At 37.2% G+C, this 19,062-nt stretch overlaps 1 protein-coding gene across 7 annotated transcripts in view; it reads right to left on the bottom strand.

Annotated features, from left to right (window-relative positions):
• FNDC3A (fibronectin type III domain containing 3A) overlaps positions 1-19,062 on the bottom strand; it is a 112,906-nt gene that overhangs the window by 59,991 nt on the left and 33,853 nt on the right. For all 7 annotated transcript variants that reach the window (XM_019971291.2, XM_070800093.1, XM_070800096.1 and 4 more), the window contains one exon: positions 12,774-12,849. In XM_019971291.2, the coding sequence (XP_019826850.2) occupies positions 12,774-12,849 (76 nt within the window). The remainder of the gene's footprint in view (positions 1-12,773; positions 12,850-19,062) is intronic.

Here is a 19,062-nt window from a genome sequence, read left to right as displayed (position 1 = left end):
TGTGCCCAGCCGCTCAGTCATGTCCGACTCCGTGCAACCCTTTGAACTGTACTCAACAAATATTCCTAGCTGGGTTAGGTATGTCTCCTCTGGCCTCCAATATGTATCTGAGGATACTGAATTCCATCATAGTACATATCACCCTCTCGGTTTTAACTGTAGATTACTTGCCTTTCTTCCCCACTATGCTGTGAGGCAGGGTCTAAGTCTTTCAAATGGCTGTCAAGAATGAGCTGTTCTTCAGAATAGTTAGAGATTTGGGCAAATTCTCTTTCCAGGAAGAGAGCATGCACACACTTTTAGGTATCATGTCTTCTGTATTCTGGCAACACCCAAGCATGGGAGACTGAGTACAGGATGGTGAGAAATTCCAACATATTAAGACTAAAAATTAAGTAAAATATTGAAATATGATCTTTCATTGTAATGATAAAGAGTTTTCCCCCCAAAATTGAGGGATTGTATGATAAAATGAAGCAGAAGAGGATGTCAAAGACAAGAGAACTTTGCTGATCCATAAATAATGGGAACAGGATTTGACTAAAGTTCACCTTCTAAAAGTGAATCAACATCCTTAAATAATGTTACTGCACATATTTTGAGATCAGAGTCGTATGTTAAAATTATGACTCTGGCAGACAGTAACTTTGCCTCTGGAGCCTTAGAGAAACTAATACAGACTTGCAAGGAAAACTTCTCCCACCACCCTTATTATGTTGTTGCCTGACTCTTACGGTTAATGGCAGCATGTTTGGATGTGCCTTAATATAACACCATAACCACAGTCAGAGGCAAAGTCATACTTTTATAAATATAAGAAGGGTCTGTACTAGATATGAAATTATGCCTCGTGTTAGCTGCTGTGACACAGGAAAATGAGAATTGTGAAAGAATGATTTTATCCAGCCCTTTATTATCTAGGTAGGTACTAAAAATCACATTCAATATTGTTGCCATATAAAGAAAGGAACCAGAAAAGATCTTTTCTTTTTCCTGGGACAGTCTCTGCAATAGGTAAAAGGATATATAAATCAGATTATATAATTAATTCATGGTAGTCTCTTTATAACTTTATATAAACGTTCATTGAAGATTGTAGCCTTGTGTTGTCCCAGCTACGCTTTGGGGGCAAAAAACCAGAAATGTTTATGCCTAAGTTAGACTGCTTAATTAACACTTTCCTGAGTCCAAATTCATGGTTGCAGTCACTACAGGGCTAAAATAAGATAACTCTCTGTATCAGTTTGTATTCAGTTGCTCTTCTCACCAGGAGATCCTTCCAGTGATGCTAACTTTAGAGAGTCTGGTCTTTATTTTTAATAAGGAAAGTGATCTTTCTAGACATTCTGACATAAGGTTAAGAAAAAGAATGCAAAGCACAAAGTAGGTCTGTAGTAAATGCGTGTTCCTTTTCTAGCATCCCTTCACAGAATGATTTGGTTAAATAGAGGGGATCCAAACAAACACTTCTCCTTTCATAAATACGGACTAGCTTACTTATACTGGTACTTTTTTGGGGCTGACAAAAATCCTCAACATTTAATGGTTTTTGCCCTGGGTTCACATCTGTCCATTTGAATGTCAGAATTCTTTAAGCCAGTTCTAAATTATGGTATCAAATTTACACATTTCTTTTTTCCACCCCCTTGATTTCAAAAATTGTCAGACTATTACTAATATTATATACTTGTAAGCTTGGTATGTCCCATATTTTTAGCTTTCACTAGTTAAAAAATCACTTATCTGCACCAAAATGGTCCACCATTTTCCTTAATAAGCTCAGGGTCTCAGCTTAAAAAAAACCCAAACTCTAAATTTTATAAAATAAAATCAGGACTAAATTTTAAAAGAGTTACAACATTTATATGGTTATTTAAGCAATTAATATTCATCAAAATTATCAAGTTATACAGAAAACATAAACAAGGAAAGACATTCCTATAATCCTACCACAGAGGGGCAGGCACTTGAAGGAAATGTGCTCAAATTACTTTTGATGCATATGTACTTATTAAAAGTAATATTTTTCCTTATTACAAAAAAGCTAATTATGTTGACACCCTCAGTAATGTATAATCAATAAAGAGACTTCAAGATTCAAGTCCTGATTAAACAAAACTACTAATTAATAATCTTTTTAATCTTCCATTTTGGGGAAATAAAAAGCAAAACCAGAGCTTATCCTTGTGTGTCCCTCAGGAAGTCTTTCCTAGTCGCTGGGCTGGTTTGGATGTTCCTACCAGAGCTTCTATAGCACCCTTCCTGTTTTCCTCCACCACAGCCCTTGTCTCATGTTACTGACAATCTCCCTATGAGATCACAAACTTTGTGGAGGGCAGGGATAGGGTCTATCTTACTCACCAGTAAATCCCCAGAGTTTTGGAATAGTAACTGTTCATATTGAGTTCATAATAATTTGCTAAATAAAAGAATGGCTTTTAAATGAAACCTAATATCCTAATCTAGACTCAGCAATTTACTCAGCAACTCAATCTTCTAAATAATCTACGCTCTACCACCATACAGTTTTAATGCTTATAATGATTTAGGGCACTGGAAGATTCTAAATTATTTTCAGTACATTCTGTTCACTAAGGCTAAATTTAAGTGTTTATTTTGTAAATATTTTCAGTTACACGATTTGGAAAAAGATTTTCTGGTTTTCAGTTAATCAGAAAGGTATTTTAACAAGAACACCTTGCCCCAGGTTAAAGTTTAAGGCATATACCTTACACCATACTAAGTTAGACTGCTTAATCAACACTCTAATAATATCATCTTTAGCAAAAATACTTAAATCCAACTGATGAAAATTTCTTCCCCAAAAGATGAGAAGGTAGAATTGAAAGATACAAATCTTCCTGTCAACCATCCCCATCATTTTAGGGTAATAAAAATTAAGATCTTTCTCAAGTATAAATGAAAAAGAACCTTTTCAAATTCTAGTATTTAGAGAGTTTGAATTCGCTCAGTCATGTCTGACTCTTTGCGACCCCATGGATTATAGCCCACCAAGCTCCTCCATTCATGGAATTTTCTAGGCAAGAGTACTGGAGTGGGTTGCCATTTCCTTCTCCAGGGGATCTTCCCAACCCAGGGATCAAACCTGGGTCTCCCTCATTATAGGCAGACACTTTACTGTCTGAGCCACCAGGGAATCCCAATATATAAAATACGGTACTATTTACTCCTTAAATTTCTTATGGTAGATTCTCTCCTCGAAGATCAATAAATGAAATGAAACATGCTTTCTCAGTGCTCTGAGGAAAAAATTATATCTTACAATGAAAAGTAAGAGGGTTTTTTTCCCCCTAGCATCATGTAGTACAACATACATAAAGCTATGTTGTACTTTTTGATAGGGTTGGTCTTAGGGTTCAGAGATGAATCTATAAAGTCCTTAGGGTATAGTAATTTGGTTTTGGATCTTTTGAAATAAGACACTCCCGTTTCTAGAATAGAATTTTGAATGACTTGTAGTAAATATATGAAAATATTTCGGAAAAAAGTATGTGGTTGAGAGAAGCTAACTATTGTTAAGTCATGAGTAGAGTGCCATCTCAGATACTTATGTTTGAGAAATGGCTGTAAAGTGTGGATTTTGCAGCCAGACTACCAGAGTTCAGGTCCCAGCTCAGCTGTTCAGTCACCCGAAACTGGCCAAGTTATTAACCTAGGTCTCAGTCTTCTTGTCCATAAAATGAAGGCAGTAATAGCTATCTCACAGGGGTGATAGGAGAATTAAATAGATTAATTACATTCAGAATGTTTACAAAAGTAACTGGTACAGTAATTGTTCAATAACCATTAGATAGTATCATACATGCTAATTAAATTATAAGTCACTTTCTGCCCTTTTAACCATTACTTGCAGTTCTATAGAGCATTGGTTTTGCAGTTAGAAATAAGTGCGGAAATAAAGACAACTTTGTTGCTTATTCCTAAAATAAGTCAAATAACATTTACAGTTTCTATAAATGCAAGGGACAGTTCCAGGTACTAACGGGGAAGGAAAGGAGATCTAGACACAATATAGTCTGTACCATAATCATTTGAGAAAGGCTAATGTGGGTCTAGACACCTGCATGTTTAAACTTCCCTGTTGAGTCTGATCCCTTGGTGAAGGGATGAAAATTTTAATCTTTACAGCCAGAAAGACCTTCCTTTGAGTCCCAGATCTTTCAGTAACTAGCTATGAGACTAACGAACCCCAAGTTTCTCACTCTGTTAAGGTTTAAGTAAGATTAATTGTACACACCACAATGCTGTCAGACAATGAGAACTCAATTACATGATTAGTGGTGGACTCTAAAACAGAAAAAAGACAAAAACCAGTAAGTGACATATAAATCAATAAAAGACATATGCCAAGTTAGAGATATAGGCCAGACAATGAATGGAAAAGGAAACTGAGGAGTACTTTTTAACCCTGGGGTGGTCAGAAAGAATCTCAAGAGATGGGGAACTAGTTTGTACTGCGTTTTGAAGAACTGCAAAAAATTCAGAAAGCTCTTGTGTGTACACATGTGAATGCACACTCTTATGTAATTTTCAATGAAGGGGCAATGTAAACAAAGGTATGAGAGGGGTCTCTGTAAGAAATATATGGAGACTGGTGCTGTGCTTAGTCGTTCAGTTGTGTCCAACTCTTTGCGACCCCATGGACTGAAGTCCACCAGGCTCCTCTGTCCATGGGGATTCTCCGAGCAAGAATACTGAAATGGGTGGCCATGCTCTTCTCCAGGGGTAGAAACTGGAGTATCTACTAATTCTAGTATATCTGGAGTAGAAATTTCTGAAACTAAAACTAGAAAGAAAGACTGGAATGAGTTGGTGGAGTGCCTAGAAAATAAGGCTAAGAGTCCTATGCTGTATGAAATGAAAGAAGGCAAGGTTTTTTAGTTTGTTTTTAGCATAGTAATAAAAAAAAGTCATGCTTTAGGAAGGCCAAACTTGTAGTTACAGAAACAAATATGGAAAATAACATTTCTGTAAAGAAATTTGAATCCAAATCAATGTGGGACTAATGTGCTTATTAAAAGACCTCCCTTGTGGCTCTGCTGGTAAAGAATCTGCCTGCAATGCAGGAGACCTGAGTTTGATCCCTGGGTTGGGAAGATCCTCTGGAGAAGGGAAAGGCTACGCACTCCAGTATTCTGGCCTGGAGAATTCCATACACTCTATGGTCCATGGGGTTACAAAGAGTTGGACACGACTGAGCGACTTTCACAGTAACGTGCTCAAAAGGGCATGAAACTACTCAATTAGGTATGCTGCAGCTAAGTCGCTTCAGTCGTGTCTGACTCTGTGCGATCCCATAGACGGCAGCCCACGAGGCTCACCCGTCCCTGGGATTCTCCAGGCAAGAACACTGGAGTGGGTTGCCATTTCCTTCTCCAGTGCATGAAAGTGAAAAGTGAAAGTGAAGTCACTCAGTTGTGTCCAACTCTTCTCGACCCCATGGACTACAGCCCACCAGGCCCTCCGTCCATGGGATTTTCCAGGCAAGAGTGCTGGAGTGCCATTGCCTTCTCCGTCAGTTAGGTATAATACATACTTAAACAGATTTCTGTGACAAGTTTTAATCAAATCCAGTTAGAAAGTATAGCTCTCTAATGTGGCTATTTGTGAAAATTTCTCCAGTTTTTCAAGGGCTTTCCTGGTGGCTCGGATAGTAAAGAATCTGCCTGCAATACAGGAGACCCGAGTTCGATCTCTGGGGGAGGAAGATCCCCTGGAAAGGGAATGGCAACCCCACTCCAGTATTCCTGCCTGGAGAATTCCACAGACAGATGAGCCTGGCGGTTACAGTCCATGGGTTTGCAAAGTGTTGGACACAACCGAGCAACTAACATTTTCACTTTCCCCAATTTATACAGCTAGTCAGATTCATTTGATAAATTACAGTATCATCAGCCTTGGTTTCCTCATTTAGGAAGAAGCTGCTTCATACAAACAGTACTCAACTTATTAGAAAGTCAACTGGCAAAATAGGTATTTCAAATCCAGAATGTACTACTCCATGCTTTCAACTTTATAAATGGTAGTAAGGCTCTGCTATAATTAAAAACTCACAAAATAAGTACTGATATGGCCTAAAAAGTAGTTAAAATATTGTGCATGTGCGATGACAACAGAGTAGAATGACCTTTTTCTATTACTGTAAAATATATCAGAATGTATCAAATACTTAAAAATACCTTATACACTTAAGGTATATATATATATGTATATGCAGTGTATATACATATATATATGTGTGTGTGTGTATATATATATTTGACATGGCCTCCACTGGGCTGAGGTCACTGACTAAACAAACTCCAAATGATGAAAATCTCAAGAGGGACAAGGAGGAACAGTGGAGAAATACTAATCACATTGGGACAGGTAAAATGTGGCTGAGGGAAGGTAGACAAGTATCTTTTGGGTAAAAATAAAGGGGGGCGGTTCTTATATACAATTCTTATATTTTACAAGATTCAAAAATGAAAAAGTATAAAAAAGAAGAGAAGAAAAACTTTCCCTTCATCCCTGTTCCCAATTTTATGCACCACCACTCCGTAAGCAAACACTGTAATTATTTTTTGGAGGATCTTTGAAGATTTTCAGTTATTATTATTATTTAAAATAGCCTGTGGCATCTATCAGTTGTTTTCTGGTATTTGTTCTTCACTTCTTCCATAGTAATAATCTTCTGAGTGTTAGCTGGATCCATGGGCACCTCATCCAAAGGCAACTTTTAGTTTTCTTATTTAGTTAGACGTGAGCAGCTAAGCTATGGCCAGTGAGCATAAGTTACCTGTATAATCTCCAAAGTATGTCCTTAAAGAAAGAGGGCATATCTTTTATCTCTTCTTCTCTTCCTCTTTTCCATTCTGTCTGGGCCATGAACATTGGTGGTGAGCCACCATGGATCATGCAGACGAGTGTAATATTCTAGGGATGGCAGATCAAGATGGAAGTAACCTGAGTTCCTTCACTACCTATAGGGCAAAGAACTCCATACAAATACTAACAGACCTCTGAACATGACGCATGAGAGAAAAAATGTTCACATTATAATTGTCATAGTTTTCTATTGCTCTTTTAACATTAGCACAAACTTAGTGGTTTTAAGAAACACCCATTTATTAGCCCACAGTTCTGTAGTTCATAAATCCGTGTGTTGTATAAACTGGGTTTTCTACTCAGGGTCTCACAAAGTGAAAATCAAAGTACTGGCTAGGGTGTGTTCTCATTTAGAGGCTGGAGTCCTTTTACAATCTCATGAGGCTGTGGTGGAATTGAGATTCTTATGGCTCTAGGACTAAGATTCTCATTTCCTTGCTAGCTATTTTACGCAATTATATTTCTAGGTCTTACATTCCTTTTGCCATCACCACTCATTAAAGTTTTTTTAATTGAAATTTTTATCACTTAAAAAAAAACAGAACTCACTGAACTGGTTGAGATTTCCTATTTTCAAGAGAACAACTTTAACAATAATATTTTATTCATTAGGAACATAAAGAATTGAAGACAACTTAATTTGCCTGAATTTTCCTTTTTTAGCATAAACATTGCAGTGTTCTCTTAACCAAGTCATATATAACACAGTTTCTCTTGAAAAGTAACATTTAATAGCATTTAGGGACAATCTGGGACTATTACACAAAGTACTCAGGATGAATCATTCACTTAACCTAAAATGGGCTGAATTTATGAATGGATGATCCATTATGTTTCATTTTAAAAAACAAGACTCATTAATATTTCAAAATGAGTCTTTTGAGCCTCTCTAGGCAATGGCACCCCACTCCAGCACTCTTGCCTGGAAAATCCCATGGACGGAGGAGCCTGGTGGGCCGCAGTCCATGGGGGTCGCTAAGAGTCGGACACGACTGAGCGACTTCACTTTCACTTTTCACTTTCATGCATCGGAGAAGGAAATGGCAACCCACTCCAATGTTCTTGCCTGGAGAATCCCAGGGATGGGGTCGCACAGAGTCAGACACGACTGAAGCGACAGTAGCAGCAGCAGCAGCAGCGAAACTGATATTTTCATTTTAGAAGGAAAAATGTAGAGGACAAATTTTTTAATAGTGGATTTCCACCACATAGTTACTTATACTTTTAGAGTATTTCCTAAGGGTAGTTAAGCTTTCCTAAGTAATGTATAAAAGATATAACTTCTCCATGATTTAGTTTGTTAAATTATGAAAAAAGTAAATAACAGCTAATCATATGGTAAAGAGACTACTACATATGGTTTGGACTTGAGTTAATTATAATTTCCATATACCTTAAAACTTCATGTAGTTCAGTCATATTTGTAGTAAAAAAAAAGCCCTTAGTCCAAAGATAATCAGTGGTCTTTTAAAAAATTCTTGGAATACTGATCTGAGTTTAGTTCAGTCGCTCAGTCATGTTCGACTCTTTGCAACCCCATGAATCACAGCACGCCAGTCCCCCCTGTCCATCACCAACTCCCAGAGTTTACTCAAACTCATGTCCATTGAGTCGGTGACACCATTTAGCCATCTCATGCTCTGTTGTCTCCTTCTCCTCCTGCCTCCAATCCCTCCCAGCATCAGAGTCTTTTCCAATGAGTCAACTCTTCCCATGAGGTGGCCAAAGTATTGGAGTTTCAGCTTCAACATCAGTCCTTCCAATGAACACCCAGGCCTGATCTCCTTTAGAATGGACTGGTTGAATCTCCTTGCAGTCCAAGGGACTCTCAAGAGTCTTCTCCAACACCACAGTTCAAAAGCATCAATTCTTTGGCACTCAGCTTTCTTCACAGTCCAACTCTCATATCCATACATGACGGCTGGAAAAACCACAGCCTTGACTAGACGGACCTTTGTTGGCAAAGTAATGTCTCTGCTTTTGAATATGCTATCTAGGTTGGTCATAATTTTCCTTCGAAGGAGTGTCTTTTAATTTCATGGCTGCAATCACCAGCTGCAGTGATTGTGGAGGCCCCCAAAATAAAGTCTGACACTGTTTCCACTGTTTCCCCATCTATTTCCCATGAAGTGATGCCATGATCTTCATTTTCTGAATGTTGAGCTTTAAGCCAACTTTTTCACTCTCCATTTTCACTTTCATCAAGAGGCTTTTTAGTTCCTCTTCACTTTCTGCCATAAGGGTGGTATCATCTGCATAGCTGAGGTTAATGATATTTCTCCCGGCAATCTTGATTCCAGCTTGTGCTTCTTCCACTCCAGCGTTTCTCATGATGTAATCTGCATATAAGTTAAATAACTAGGGTGACAATATACAGCCTTGATATACTCCTTTTCCTATTTGGAACCAGTCTGTTGTTCCATGCCCAGTTCTAACTGTTGCTTCCTGACCTGCATACAGGTTTCTCAAGAGGCAGGTCAGGTGGTCTGGTATTCCCATCTCTTTCAGACTTTTCCACAGTTTATTGTGATCTACACAGTCAAAGGCTTTAGCATAGTCAATAAAGCAGAAATAGATGTTTTTCTGGAACTCTCTTGCTTTTCTGATGATCCAGTGGATGCTGGCAATTTGATCTCTGGTTCCTCTGCCTTTTCTAGAACCAGCTTGAACATCTGGAAGTTCACAGTTCATATATTGCTGAAGCCTGATCTACTTATTATTAAAATAAATTTAAGATATGGCATAAGATATTACCATAATTATGAATATCTAAAAAATTGAGAGCTGGTAGAAAAATTGTTGAATCTAATTCACATTAGTGCATCCTCATTTCACAGATGTGCAAAATAATGGGCAGAATTTAAGTAATCTACTGAAGGATATAGAATCAGAACATTTTAGACTTGTGAAGAACCTTTAAAGGCATTAACTCCAACCATCCACTGAAGAGAAATTAAACCTGCTAATGGCCCCATCAAGTGAAGACTCAGTAGATGCATTACCACCTACAAAGGCAGATGGGAAACTGATTGCTCCTGAGTCTCTCTGACAGCTCTGTTTATTACAAAGTTGTTCCTCATATTAAGCTAAATCTGTTTTCCTTTAACTCCCACCCACTAGTCCCAGAACCCAGGCTGACCTACTCCCAGACTTGTACCTTTAAAAATACACCATTAAGTAATTCATACATTTTGTTATTAATATTTCTTTAAAGTTTTATTGTGAATTTAGTAAGAAAAATTATATTTCATTCTGTGAGTTACAGTAATATAGCAAACAATATAGTGACCATGATATATAAAACAGACACTTAACTTCTAATAAATTTCAGGCATTTTTAATATCAAAGATCTGACAAATCTAACAAGATTCACGGGGCCTAAGGTGTAGTTTGTACACATGTCTCAGGGATTCTAGATTATCATAGCAGGTCACTAGGGGTCCTCCTTGGATGAAATCTTCCTCTCCCATCCCCAACAAACATCCTGGGAGAAAACGGCCCTTATTTAAAACACGAATATTCGCAACCATTTAGTTTATGTTAGCCAAAATCTGGAAACAACTCAAAGGTCCCTCAACAAATGACTAAACAGACACAATATGTGGGTGTTCATGCAATGTAACACAACTCAGCAATAAAAATGAGCGAACTAATGATGCAAGAACAACATGGACGGACCTCAAACTTGTTATACTAAGTGAAAAGAAGCCAAAAGGAAAATTCTGTATATGCTTTCATTTATGAGCTACTACTAGCAAAGGTAAAACTATAAAGACAAAAGCATTCTGAACAGACCTAATGAGCACAAGGATTCAGACTAGAACACAGAGGCCAGAAGTGCCAACATCTGGAGTGCAGAGAACTCACTCTAGGGTAACAGAGTTGGGATAATTGGGATACAGAGCTTGTAACTATTTAACAAAATGTTGTTTTACTAAGGACCTAAATGTCATGTGGCTCAGTTTAGGAGAGACTTACTAACAAAATGCTCTGCAAAGGAGATGGCAAATACCAAAGAGCTGACTACGTGTGTGCTTATCCTCACCATAATCCCAAAACACATGGAGAACAGAGTGGTACTTCCTGGTGGGGACAAACGTTCCCTAACATCAGAAGCCCCTATAAAGGCAGGAAGAGTCAAGATCAGGTGTATGAGGAGAGAATGTGAGAGCAGAAAAGCAGTAATCAAGAGCAGCAGCAGTAAAGGGAAGACAAACAGGAACAGCGGTGCTGACAATAACTGCCCCAGGAGCAACAGTGCGGGTCACTCTCTGAGTTAGATGCAGCAGAAGCACCAAGAGTCCAGTAACCTCCCACCGGCAGACTAGAAAGTGACACCAGCAGCAACAGTGGTGAAACACACATCAGTAACTACTGAGAAGCTGGTCAGAGCTACCTGGAAACGAAAAGGAAAGCAGGGAGATTTAGAGGCAGAGGTAGCATCAATGGCATACTAACTCTAGTGGGTGAAGGGGCGCGGAATCAACACACCGGGGAACTGTCGATTAGCTCCTGACTTCTTGAGGTAAGGTGCGCTACTGCTTTCAACAAACCTGAATTCACTTTAACAATTTTTTTTACACGTGAGAGTCAAATCATAAAAAAATAGCCAGAAATCCAGGATTTGGCTAAATGATTAACATCTAGGCATTATTTATGGCTCACTACATTTATATTTTTACATTAAAATTTCCATATTACCATGCAATCTTAATTGGTGCTCATATTGAAAACTCTAAGGCACTAAAATATCTCTGAGTATAAAAATATATTTTCAGTACATAGTAGTTACCAAGGCAAACAAGCATACCAATATACTTAAAAATATTTTAGCAGTTAGTTTTAATAAATATCAACAGCACACCTACTAAGCAAAAGGCATTATTTTAGCACAGAGAATCAAAAGTAAAAATGACACAGTTTTTGTTGTTAAGAAATCAAAACAGAAGGAAGCGAATACTCCTTGAACATTTTTATTAAATAAGGTTTTATGTACCAAGCTAAAGACAGCATCATTATTTCTATAAATTTTGAAGTTTAGTGGAAGTTTCTCTTACAAGTGTTTATTTCATTAGGAATTTGAATTAGTAAATTAGCTAGTGGGCATCCTATTTATACAGGTCTATTAGGAGCAATAACTATTCACTAGCTCAATTACTCTTTGAAATGTGCCTCTGCACAGGTATATTTGTTAAATTTAGGACTCTCATTCAGAGTACTCACTTCCAAAATTAACTAAGATTTTAGTTTAATTAACAGGTTACTTTGGAATCAAGGACTCTTCAGTTAGAATGAATGCTGGAACTTACACAACCAAAATTCTTTTACTACACAAGAATTATGTAGTAATTCATCCAAGCAGTACATGAGTACACATAATGATGGGTCTTTATAAAAAAACCTTTTAAAGATAAGATCTGAGCTCAGTCTGGAAGCACTTGGATAGGCTGGAGGTAGTGGTGATATGGATAAATTGTAGATAAGAACAGTACAGAAAGTATTCAATATAAAAAGGGTTCAGAGAGAGCAGATAAGCCAACTTAGCAGGACTAAAGGAAAACAGTATTGAAAGGAAAGTGGGAAAAAAGCAAGCAAGGATGATGAAATGATCTTTCAAAAAGACTAAGGAAACTGAACTGGATTCACCAAAGATTTTTGAGCAGGGGAGTGACATGAAGACCATTACAGTATATTAACCAAGAAACCCTGGGAAAGAGACAAATTAGGATGCTACTACAATAGTTAAGCCATAAAGTCTGCAAAGTTCATGCCTTGGTGTGGTGGCAGTCAGAAAGAAAGGAAGAAACCACAAGCATATGACACTTTTATGTTATCATAAACTTTAGTCTTGTCTCAAAAGATAATAAATTACCATTCTTACCTGTAATGCACTGAAACTGTCCATCTTCTCTTCTTATTGTAAATGCTTCCCCTGGGTTAACTTGTACCAGAATAACCTTAAAATGAGGGGAAGAAGTATTAATTATAAGAACAGCAGATCAAATCTGCATATCAAGATATTAAACGTTGCAAGAGAGTAGATGTATGCTATTTAACAGGGAAGGAAAATGGGGACTACACATTTGCTGAAAAAATTAATTACTTCACTTTTCTGGAGATCAGACTTAAGCCAAAAGTAAGGGAATAAAAAAAGACACTGCACTGCTGACCTTCCAATTCCTAAACCCCTTTAAAAAACCAGAGTTCGGATCTGACAGTTACACTACTCTCTGTCAAATTACCGAATAGGTTCCCTTCTCCACTCAGCTTCTTCCATTTCTTACATCCCCGTATCCATGCTGCCATTCTTGAGACCTCACTCAGTTCTCAGGACAGATCAGCCGGGCAGTTTTCTTTTGTCATTCTTTAGAGAAAATGCTTTTAATGCCTGGTTTCAGTTAATACTGTCAACAGGGGGTGAGTGGACAACTGATAAAAGTAACTGCCTGAATATTTGCCAATAGTTAACTTCTAGCTCTCTTACCATTTTGAACAGAGATACATACAGCTATTGAGCATTAAGTATTCTGAACTTAAATACTACTAATATTTATATTACTTCCTGAATAACAGAAAAAACATAGGCTTGAAACATATGTTTTGGATAAGATGGCTACCACCAAAGGGCAGATTAAAGTTGACAATGACTGTAAATAATGCCATATCATGGAGACTTTACAAGTAGGCTATGACGATACATGGGCTTCCCGGGTAGCTCAGAGGTAACAAATCCATCTGCCAATGCAGGAGATGTGGGTTCAATTCCTGGGTTGGGAAGATCCCTGGAATAGGAAATGGCAACCTACTCCAGTATTCTTACCTGGGAAACCCCATGGACAGAGGAGCCTGGAGGGCTACAGTCCATGGGGTTGAAAAAGAGTCAGATACAACTTAGCGACTTAACAACAACATGATGATACATGCAAATACTAATACAAAATGGTACATAAATGTAACACAAAAAAGTGTAATGAAAATGTCCCTGATTAAAGTTATAACCATGCTTAGTATATACACTAATGAAGACCAGAAAAATCTAGAAAAATGTAATTAACATTGAACATTTCTTAAATTTCCTAATTAATAATAAAAAAAATACAGTGGCTTGGTGAAATTATGGAAGAAAACAGATAAAATTTAAGAGGATCAAATGTAAAATTATTTTCTTAAAGAAAGAAATAATTTTCAAAAAAAGCAAGACAGCAGAAAAAGACATCTCTGGAGTGAGAAAGAAAGAGAAGGACCAAGATGAATTGACAGATAACAGAAATCTGGAAGCCTGACATGAATACCTCTAAACAAACAGGGCATACAGCCTGGGGAAAGTCAGAGCTAAGGAAACCTGAGGTATCATTTAGTCCAACGCAGATTTATTTTTTTTTTAAGTAAAATAAGAGATTATTGTTGTTACTGAAAAGTTACTTCATCTTACAAGACCATTCAAACAAACTTTCTCTTAAGGTAAACTCCCAATGCAGTGGACTTAAAACTTATCAACTAACTACTTAAAGTGAGGCAATTTCAAATGGACATTTACCACCTTGGAATCTGAACTACTACATAAAAGTGCCAAACTGTATCCAAATGTCAGGGCACAGTCATTTATTAGTAATATCTACATGTATTTTAAAGGAAACACAATAATGAGTGAACAATTTTTTATTATTTTTATCAGCACAGATCTGTTGCTTTAAGGATATGCCCTCTAGCATAGGAGAAACGCACAAATTTACAGGACAGAGAAAGAACATACACTGGACACAATGTTTATAAGATTTCTCCTGAACTGATGCTGGACACCTGCCTGCCTCTTACTTTCCATATTTTCCTGTACTGACCGCCCTATAGCTTTTCAGCTATCCGTCTGCTCTATTCCGTTCAATCTAGTATTCCATAGTCAGAAGTTTCATCATCTTCATTTCCTGGCCTATGATTTATTTACTATTCTCCAGCACTATCTGATACACACTTGACTTCTGCTGACATTTTCCTATGAGGAACTACTTCCTTCTTTAGGAAACACTACTCTTCCTTCAACAAGTTGACACCCTAAAGCAGAGTTAGGTAATTCCTGTATTAGAGACATAGCACTTTGTATATCCTTCTATTAAAATACTTGGTACATGACTGTATTCACTTGTTTGCATGTTGTCAACTCTGCTACAATACACATGAGCCCTTTACTTCAGTCTACTTATTTTTATACGCAGAGACTACAGAAGATGAAGAAATGTTTGCTGAATTAACTACTGTTCAGTCTCTAAATAGCTCCTAAATCTTTTCTTCTGGCTTTGAGAACAGGGCTAGCTGATAAAACTTTCTGTGATGATGAAAGTATTCTATAATGGTGCTGTCTGATAATAGCCTGTAGCTATATTTGGCTATACATGGCCTGAAAATGTACACAAGCGCTACTGAGCATTTGGAATGTGACCAGTGAGAATGAAGAACTCATCTTCTTTAATCTTCTTCATTTTAATTAAATAGCCACATGTAGTTAATGGCTACTGAGTATAGCTCTAGATTCCCCAAACTCCAAAATTATATTTCCAACTAATTTCTGGATTTATTTACCTTGATAAAATGCAGATACCCAATCTTATTATGTCTAAATTTAAATTCATTATATGATTTTCCTAAGAAATTAAGCCAGGAAATTGATTTCACAAACAAGTATGAACTACTTAAACATCAAAATGTTATTAAGCTGACTTCACTATTAAGAACTTTGAATCATGCTTTGTTCTTCACTGGATCCTGTCAATCTGTAGAGGGGCTGGCTGATGTAACACATTTCAGCTGAAGTCTACAAAGAGATTAATAACTGTAAATAAAAGGGCAGCTATCAAACTAATGAATTTGAGTTTAATTCTTAGTCCTATGAAGGACTTTTTAAACTCAGGTAAGAATACCAGCATATAGAGAAACAATTGAGATCTGTTAACCATTCACTCTTTTAACTGACAAGTAATTAATGAGCAAATACTAAACATCAGGCACGTTTTGCAGAGCTGAGAATATACAGATGAATCATTAAGGGAAATCAGTTACAGCCAATTACAATGCTAAGCTAGAATACAAGGTATGCAATATAATATGTGATAAACAGAAAATACTTTCTATTAGGGCCATCTGTCTTCACAATTGCTTTTTTAGAAATAAAGCACTATAATAGAAAAAATATGAATTTGGAATCAGACAATTCTATACTGAAATTCTGCTCTATTGCTTAATAAATGTGGTTTTTAGACAAATTATTTAAACTCCATGAACTTTAGTGTCCTCTTCTAAAATGTAGTGTTTTTGAAGGATTAACAGAAACACTGTATGTAAAATGCCAGCACAGTGCCTGACATACAGCAGACCCTCAAAAACAATTAACTTTTCCTTTAATTAGGGTTGTTTTGCATTTAATCTTTTATCTAGACTGTGGAATACTTCATTACAGTTTATGGCAGAATAACATTTCACTGTATCACATTTTGTTTATTCATTTGTTGATGGACATTTGGATTGTTACCACCTTTGGGCTATTAATAAAAAAGCTGTACAAATTTTTATATGGACATGTTTTCATTTCTCTTGAGTAAATACCTAGAAGAACTGCTGGGTCATAGCATAGCTGCATGTTTGATTGGGGAATTGCCATATTGTTTTCAAAGTGGATACACCAGTTTACATTCTCACCAGCAGGGTATGAATGTTCCAATTTTTCCAGGTTTTTGTTAACACTTGCTACTATTTGACTTTTATTCTAGCCATTTTACTGGGTATGGTTTCATTTGCATTTTTCTAAACATTAATGACATCATTAATTAAATTAACTGAACGTTAATGCCAACAAAGGTCCATCTAATCAAAGCTATGGTTTTCCACTAGTCATGCATGGATGTGAAAGCTGGACTATAAAGAAAGCTGAGCGCCGAAGAACTGATGCTTTTGAACTGTGGTGTTGGAGAAGACTCTTGCGAGTCCCTTGGACTGCAAGGAGATCCAACCAGTCCATTCTAAAGGCAATCAGTCCTGAATATTCATTGGAAGGAGTGATGCTGAAGCTGAAACTCCAATACTTTGGCCACCTGATGCAAAGAACTGACTGTTTTGAAGAGACCCTGATGCTGGGAAAGATTGAGGGCAGGAGGAGAAGGGGACGACAGAGGATGAGATGGTTGGATGGCATCACTGACTGAATGGACATGAGTTTGAGTAAGCTCCGGGAGTTGGTGATGGACAGGGAGGCTTGCCATGCTGCAGTCCATGGGGTCGCCAAGAGTCGGACACGACCGAGTGACTGAACTGAACATTAATGAAACATTACTGAAACATTAATGATGTTGAACAACTTTTAATGTACTTATTGGTCATGTACATACCTTCTTTGAAGAAATGAGCATTCAAAACCTTTGCCCAGTTTTTATTTGGGTTAATTGTCTTTTCATTGCTGAGTTCTAAGAGTTCTGTAAATATTCTGAATACAAGATCTGACAGATTTACAATGTTGCATCAGAAGCTCTTTTGAAAGAAGAAACGTGTTTATAGTTAATTTTTCCCTAAACTTGTGGTGTATCTTTTTCATTTTTGTTCAATATTCATGTTTGTATATATCTAATATTAGTACTGATACATACCTATTGATTTGTAAGGCTTTTTTTTTCCAGTTTATGTCAGCGGCATCATTATATTAATATAATGATCATATATAATATCCCTCCTCTAATTTGCTGTTTTATGCACCTTTTTACTTTTTAAGATTTATCCATAGTAGAGGCTCATACAATGGAATACTGGTAATCATATTCTAGCATTCCATTGTATGAGGGCTTCCCAGGTGGCACTAATGGTAAAGAACCCACATGCCAATGCGGGAGACATAAGAGACACATGTTTGATCCCTGGGTTGTGAAGATCCCTTGCAGGAGGGCACAGCAACCCAATCCAGTACTCCTGCCTGGCTAAACCCATGGACAGAGGAGCCTGGTGGGTTACAGTCCATGGGGTATCAAGAGTCAGACACGATTGAAGTGACAGCATGCACACAGGCATTCTATCATATGAATCCTCTAAATCCTATTCATTTCTCTGTTAGATATTTATATTACTTCTTGTTTTCTTGTTATTACAAAGCAATGAACAGGCACGCACATGTGCCCTTGTATACATGTATAAGATTTTCTGTAAGATAACTACCTAGAAGAATATTATATTAGGTCTGCACTTTTTCAGTTTTATTAAATATTGCCAGGCCACTTCCAAAAATAGTTGCGCCAGCAGTGTATGAAGGATTCCACTGCTCCACAGACTTACTATATTTCAGGTTTCTTAATATTTACATTATCACTAAGGTTTTAATTAGCATTTCCCTTCTTCAAAACAGTTCCAAACTCCTTTTTCTCCCAAAACCCTTAATTAGTCCAGTGAATCATCCCCAAGAAGATAGGGTACTTTGTTACATACAGGCACTTTGTTGCCAACTTTGCAGCTAACATGAAATTCTTTCCTTATACTCTAAGCACTCATTAATGTGCCAGTTAAGTTTACCAATGGTTTTAGTTTTAAAAGATGAGTTTTTATATTACATAGGCATGTGTTAAGTCGCTCAGTCGTGTCCAACTCTTTGTGACTGCATGGACCATAGCCCACCAGGCTCCTCTGTCCATGGGATTCTCCAGGAAAGAATACTAGAGTGGGATGCCATGCCCTTTTCCAGGGGATCTTCCCGACCCAGGGATCAAACCTGGTTCTCCTGCACTTCAGGCAGATTCTTTACCGACTGAGCCATTAGGGAAGCATACATAGGTACACAGACCAATACGCGGTCAATTATATGTTTACAGATCCTTAGGAGACACTGGAATTGATGTTTACTAATAATAGGTATTTTATTTAGATATTCCCCAAGTAGAGGCATATCTATTTTTGTTCACACAAGAGGCATGTGGATATTTCCTTTAAAATTCAAATAGTATATATATCTATCATGATAATAGATAAAATGAAACAGACAGACAATTCCAAATGTTGATCTGACTGCAGAGCAAATGCCAAAAACATGCTGCTTGTGGAACTGGTGCTGCCTCTTTGGAAACCTTTTTTTTTGCCAATAGCAGGACAGGAAAAAATAATCTTACCCTAGAGGGAAGCAGCAGCTATTTGGGGAAAATAATAGTACT

The sequence above is a fragment of the Bos indicus genome, chromosome 12, assembly GCF_029378745.1.
Source record: "Bos indicus isolate NIAB-ARS_2022 breed Sahiwal x Tharparkar chromosome 12, NIAB-ARS_B.indTharparkar_mat_pri_1.0, whole genome shotgun sequence".
In the NCBI taxonomy this organism is placed as follows: Eukaryota; Metazoa; Chordata; class Mammalia; order Artiodactyla; family Bovidae; genus Bos; species Bos indicus.
Note: the sequence above shows the minus strand (reverse complement) of the source record. Positions and strands in the feature narration are given on the sequence as shown.